This window comes from Trichechus manatus, unplaced genomic scaffold (genome assembly GCF_000243295.1).
Source record: "Trichechus manatus latirostris isolate Lorelei unplaced genomic scaffold, TriManLat1.0 scaffold00048, whole genome shotgun sequence".
NCBI classification, from domain to species: Eukaryota; Metazoa; Chordata; class Mammalia; order Sirenia; family Trichechidae; genus Trichechus; species Trichechus manatus.
Window position 1 is genome coordinate 17062969 of NW_004443984.1, and position 6618 is coordinate 17069586.

General features: G+C 38.7%; 1 protein-coding gene across 8 annotated transcripts in view; it reads right to left on the reverse strand.

Moving 5' to 3' along the window:
• Positions 1-6618, reverse strand: part of VPS13D (vacuolar protein sorting 13 homolog D) — a 301392-nt gene that overhangs the window by 248633 nt on the left and 46141 nt on the right. For all 8 annotated transcript variants that reach the window (XR_002824255.1, XR_002824256.1, XR_002824257.1 and 5 more), the window contains 2 exons: positions 2671-2761; positions 946-1072 (listed from right to left, as the gene is read on the reverse strand). Coding sequence is in view for 5 of the 8 variants with exons in the window: in XM_023732177.1 (XP_023587945.1) it covers positions 946-1072; positions 2671-2761 (218 nt within the window). In the remaining 3 variants the exon portion in view is untranslated. The remainder of the gene's footprint in view (positions 1-945; positions 1073-2670; positions 2762-6618) is intronic.

Consider the following 6618-nt stretch of genomic DNA (forward strand, 5'->3'; position numbering starts at 1 on the left):
CAGAGAGTCCCTGATGGAGCAGGAGAAAAGTGGGGTGCAGAACTCAAATTCTAGTAAAAAGACCAGACTTAATGATCTGACTGAGACTAGAGGAACCACAGAAGACATGGCCCCTGGACTATCTGTTAACCCAGAACTAAAACCATTCTGGACTGGATTAGACTGGACTATAAGACATAAAATGATACTCGTGAAGAGTGTGCTTCTTCTTCATTCAGTAGATACATGAGACTAAATAGGCAGCTCTTGTCCACAGGCGAGATGAGAAGGCAGAAAGGGATAGGAGCTGGTTGAATGGGCATAGGAAATCCAGGGTAGAAAAGGGAAGTGTGCTGTCACATTACAGGGATAGCAACTAGGGTCACGTAACAATGTGCGTATGAATTTTTGGATGAGAAACTAACTTGATCTATAAACTTTCACCTAAAGCACAAAAAAAATAAAAAGAAATGATCTCAATTCCCTCCATATTCAGAAAGAGAAACAAAAGCATGGAGATTAAGTGACTTGACTAAGGTCACACAGCAAGTTAGTCCTAACTTAGCATGAGAGTCTGGGTGTTTTAACCGTCAAAATTACTTCAGTCATTTATGAGTGGCTTGAGTAGCCCACTTCAACACAGATCCATTTTAATGGAATTTAATATAAAACAGGACTCCTCACAACCAGATTTTATCAATTTTACCTAACCCGTTGACCTCCTGCCGTTGAGTCGATTCCAACTCATAGTGACCCTACAGGACAGAGTAGAACTGTCCTATAGGATTTCCAAGGACCGGCTGGTGGATTCGAACTGCCAACCTTTTAGTTAGCAGCCATAGTTCTTAACCCCTGTGCCACCAGGGCTAATTTTTCAAAACTCTTCTTCATCATTTAGCCAATGAGAATTTGAAACAGCATGCAGTTATGAAAAACTATCAGGTAAGAAAAGATGAATATCTGTACTTAAAAGCCTGGAAGATGAGTGCTTCTTCTCCACTTGTAGTGAATCGTTCTCTGTAGAACTCTCCATGGGATGTAAGGTCACTAAGAGACAGACTCCCAATGCTTCCCTGCAAGGCCAGGTCTCCCTCTAAGGATGTTAAAATTAAAACACGTTATTATATACCCTTTTAATCATACACCTTAAAGAGGTCCTCGACAAAAACTTACATACGCATGCCTCAGACATTTTGTATTTAATTGAATTAATGTCAAAAGTAAATTTTCATATTCCAATATACCCAGAAAAATATGTTATGCAGTATTTCAAACAGTCAAAGAGTGATGAAAATAATAGAGCAACATCACATGTTAGCATTTACAAGGGGAAAGAAATTAAATTAAATGCATGTACAATTTAAATGATAAAATATCTAGAAATGTAGATATAAACGTGATCGTTTCTGAGATTAGGCCACTAATTAGAATTAGTGAAATATCATTAAGGTCTATTAATTGCACTACGGATAAAAGAAAAAAGGAAGAAGGTGTCAGAAATTTGTCAGGTATTCAAACAACCTTAAAGGGCTTTAGTGTGATTTGGTAATTTTTCAAAAAGATTAATGAGTTAAACAGACACTGGAGACATACAGTAGATTTGAAACTGAACTACCAGCCCATGTTAACTACTCTAACAATACATGAATGAAGCCTTGGAAGGTGGGTAGAAGAAAGAAGAAATGCTGAAACATGTACATCTGGGGTGTAAACCTAAAATGAGTCACTCTCAAAACTGTATGGATACTAAGAAGGAATATTCTGAATTTTTGCTTCCTCAAAGCAAATTTTATCATCATAATTATCATTACAAATCAATTGCTAACGTATATACATTTGGCATGCTAGTTCTGCTCCTAACAAACTGAAGAAACATACTGCTTTTGATTCTTAATAACTTCTCACAAAAATACCCAAGCTTCTCCCAATCTCAAAGATCTATCTCTTCTAGAAAGCGTTTACAAATGAATTTATACTAGAAATAAAAAACCTCAATTTCGGTACATTCCTTCACCATAAGACATTTTTGTTTTTACTGCAGAGTCAACACTTGAGCTTTGTAATCTTCCCTATTTAATTAATATTTTTGTGGAAGGAACAATGTTTAATTCACACTCCATAAATTCCTACTATTTAGAATCTGATGTAGTTGATCACTTGTGTGATCAAAACTAGTAGGAACTTAAACCCACAAAGTCCCATTAGAAAGAATGTCAGCTTTGCAACAATATCCTCCTGCCTACAACCATGTCCCCTATTGATGGCTGGCTATAGAGTAAACAGAAGCCCTACTTTCCCAGAAATAGACTTGTTATATGCCTGTTTTCCGGGTGTAATTATTAATAGTGTCCTCATTCACTCTCAAAAATATCCTGATTTTGACAAAAAAGAGTATCTGGTCACACTAGATAGTCTGTTAAAAACACAGAGAGATGCCAAGGCGCCATCCAACCTACTGAATCAGATTCTTGGGGGTAGAGAGAGGAAAGGGTGCCAGGCATCTGCATTTTTAACCAGTTATCCAGATGACTGTGATCCATAAACTAGTATTTGGGAACCAGGGCCACAAATCATGATCAGACCAATAACCACAATCAAGCCACTGATCCACACTTTACTTAGCCCATGAGGACAATTAGATTTGGGATCTGTATGTTCAAATGCTTTGCAAGTCTGATTTTCCCCACTTACCAGTCATTTCCAGGTGTGCCATTAGTTTAGACACATTTGCTTTAGCAAGCTCACTGGTGGTCTTATTCAGCACAAGAGAAAGTGAGTGGACCTAGGAACACAGAGTATAAAGCAAGGCAAGTATTAGTGAGGGGTAAATAACAGAACAAAATCAAGGAAAATGCAGAAAGGCTCAGGATATTTGAAGGACAAGCTTCTTATAATGCCAATTTCCGCTTTCTTAAGTCAGTCAAACCACAATCTGAGGACAGACCTAATAGGAAAGGAAGTCAACTGAAGAATCTAAGATCCAGATATCGTGGTGTCTTCTCTATGGTTTCCTTGTCTATTATCTGCTAGGAAATTTTTTTACATTGTAAAACAATTTTTTTTCATTTTTGCATTTGTATTTTATGTTGCAGTATTCTGTAATAACTAATACGGATTCATTAAACATAGTCTTATCCTAAGAAATCTGTCAAAGCAAAATGATGAACATTAGTTAGACCCTCTAATGCCTTTGGACAAATATTTAATAGAAGCCCCTGTTGATCAACTGGAACTTTATCTAAAATTCTTTATCAAAAACATTTGTCAAAGATTTTCTTTCCTAAGGATAATGATAAATAGAAGAACAAAACAATCCTCTGGCTTGGGAACAGCATCTTTTGCAACAAATAAACTCTATATTATAATATAGTAATTGCAACTACTTAAAAGGAGCGCTATACCTAGGATTTGTTGAGGCATGTTTCCATAATCTTTTTTGCTCTGAGTACCATCACTGGGGACTAAGGCATTGGCTGAAAAGAAGGAGAGAGGAGAAGACAGAGAGTAGATTCAAACCTCAGCTAGCACGCACTGCTCCCAAACGACAGGGACCATGCCTTCCTCACCACTTTTTTCTACAGCGCCTACCACAAAGTAGGTACTCAGTAAATGTTTAATGAATGAATAACTGGGACAAAAAAAGATGGGACAAGAAGGAGAGAAAATAATAGGAGGAAAATATTTGTCAAGGAAGCCTGAGGAAAAAAAGGAGATTATTATCATCGGAGCAATGACCTTGGAGGTCACTCCAGTGCCACAGAGGTTCCCTGGTGGAAAGCTTTCTGACACAGACTACAGAAGGATTTCAAGGTAAGGAGGCCATCATAAAGGGAGGAAATAAAAACCTCTAGTCATTTAATCACCAAAGGCTTAAAAATGCCTTGTTTAGAGAAAAATCAGGCTGTCACCACTGGAACTCTCTCTTAGCATCACTTTTAGCATCACTAAAAGTGGGACAACCCTGTGCTTCCTGCTGTGATTCAATAGGAAGCACTCAGCACCACCTCTGAAGTGTTCTTACCAAAAAGCTGAACCTGAATCAAGTCTCTAGAGCTAACTTTCACTTCTAAAAATACATAGGATAAAGGAAGAAGTCAAACGGCACCACAGAAAACCGACAGACAAATCCAGAATGGTGGACACTCTACTGGACACTACCCCAGTTTCTGCAACAAGTAGACTGCATGGGGGAAAGAAGAGGAGGAAATGCTGGTTTACTTTAATTAAAGAAGAATAAAGAGACATGACAGCAAATGCAATGTGTGAACCTTGTTTGGACCCGCAATATAAAGGATTCACACATCATTTTATTTAAATCTTCTCATTCTGTAGATGAGGAAACGGTGGCTCAGAAAAGCTAAGTAAGTGTTCCATTGAATTGTGAAGTCTCTTTGACCGTTCATTCCTCTAAAATCCAATAGTAAAAAAGGCATTTTTGAAACAATCAGGGAACTCTAATAATGGACTGGTGGGTATTACATAATACCAAGGAATTCTTGTTAATTTCCACCACTCATCTGTCAGTTGGTCATACTGTGGTGGCTTGTGTGTTGCTGTGATGCTGAAAGATATGCCACGAGTATTTCAAACACTAGCAGGGTCACCCAGGGTGGACAGGTTTCAGCAAAGCTTCCAGACTAATACAGACTGGGAAGAAGGACCTGGCAATCTACTTCTGAAAAAACTGGCTAGTGAAAACCTTATGGATAGCAGCAGAACACTGTCTGATATAGCACTGAAAGATGAGCCCCTTGGGTTAGAAGGTACTCAAAATACGACTGGGGAAGACCTGCCTCCTCAAAGTAGAGTCGACCTTAATGACATGGATGGAGTCAAGCTTTCAGGACCTTCATTTGCCGATGTGACATGACTCAAAATGAGAAGACAGCTGCAAACATCCATTAATAAACGGAATGTGGAATTCACGAAGTGTGAATCAAGGAAAATTGGAAGCTGTCAAAAATGAAATGGATCAATATCCTAGGCATTACTGAGCTGAAATGAACTGGTATTGGCCATTTTGAATAGGAAAATCATATGGTCTACTATGCCAGGAATGACAAATTTAAGAGGAACAGTGTCGTATTCATTGTCAAAAAGTACATTTCAACATCTATCCCGAAATAAAACACTGTCAGTGAAAGGACAGCATCCATAAATCTACAAGGAAGACCAGTTAGTACAACTATTATTCAAATTTACTCACCAACCACTAATGCTAAAGATGAAGAAACTGGAGATTTTTACCAACTTCAGCAGTCTGAAATTGATCAAACATGCAGCCAAGATGCATTGATAATTACTGGCGACTGGAATGCAAAAGTTGGAAAAAAAGGGTCGGTAACTGGAAAATACAGCCTTGGTGACAGAAATGATGAAGGAGATCTCATGATAGAATTCTGCAAGACCAACAACTTTATTCATTGGAAATACCTTTTCTAAAACAACATAAACGATGACTATACAAGTGGACCTTGCTGGATGGAATACACAGGAATCAAATTGACTACATCTGTGGACAGAGATGATGGAGAAGCTCAATATCATCAGTCAGAGCAAGGCTAGGGGGCAACTATGGAACAGAACGTCAATTGTTCATATGCAAGTTCAAGTTGAAGCTGAAGAAAATTAAAACAAGCCCATGAGAGCCAAAGTACCATCTTGAGTATATTCCTCCTGAATTTAGAGACCATCTCAAGAAGAGATTTGATGCATTGCACTAATGACTGAAGACCAGACAAGTTCTGGGACGACATGAAGGACATCATACATGAAAAAAGCAAAAGGTCATTAAAAAGACAGAAGAAAAGAAAGACCAAAATGGATGTCAGAAGAGACTCTGAAACTTGCTTGCTCTCGAACATAGAGTAGCTAAAGCAAACAGAAGAAATGGTGAAACAGAACAGCTTAACAAAAGATTTCGAAGGGCAGCTCAAAAAGACAAAGTAAAGCATAATAATGAAATGTACAAAGACCTGGATTTAGAAAACCAAAAGAGAAGAACACACTCGGCATTTCTCAAACTCAAAGAACTGAAGAAAAAATTCAAGCCTCTAGTTGCAAAAGTGAAGCATTAGATGGGCAAAAAACTGAATAACACACGAAGCATCAAAAGAAGATGGAAGGAATACACAGAGTCACTGTACCAATCATTTTAGGAGGTAGCATATGATCAGGAACCAATGGAACTAAAGGAAGAAGTCCAAGCTGCACTGAAGGCATCGGCAAAAAACAACCTTCCAGGAATTGTCAGAATATCTATTAAGATGTTTCAAGAAAGATTAGTCCAAAGGACTAACGGACCACAGCTACCACGGCCTCCACCAGACTGAGTCCAGCACAGCTAGATGGTGCCCAGCTACCACCACTGATCACAATAGAGGGTCCTGGACAGAGCTGGAAAAGGATGTAGAACAAAATTCTAACTCACAAAAAAAAAAAAAGACCAGATTTACTGGTCTGAGAGACTGGAGAAACCCCGAGAGTATGGCCTCCGGACACCATTTTAGCTCAGTGGTGAAGTCATTCCCGAGGATCACTGTTCAGCTGGGAATTGGACAGCCTCATAAAACAAAACAGGACTAATGAGGCACAGCAGTCCAGGGACAAGGACTAGAAGGCAGGAGGGGACAGGAAAGC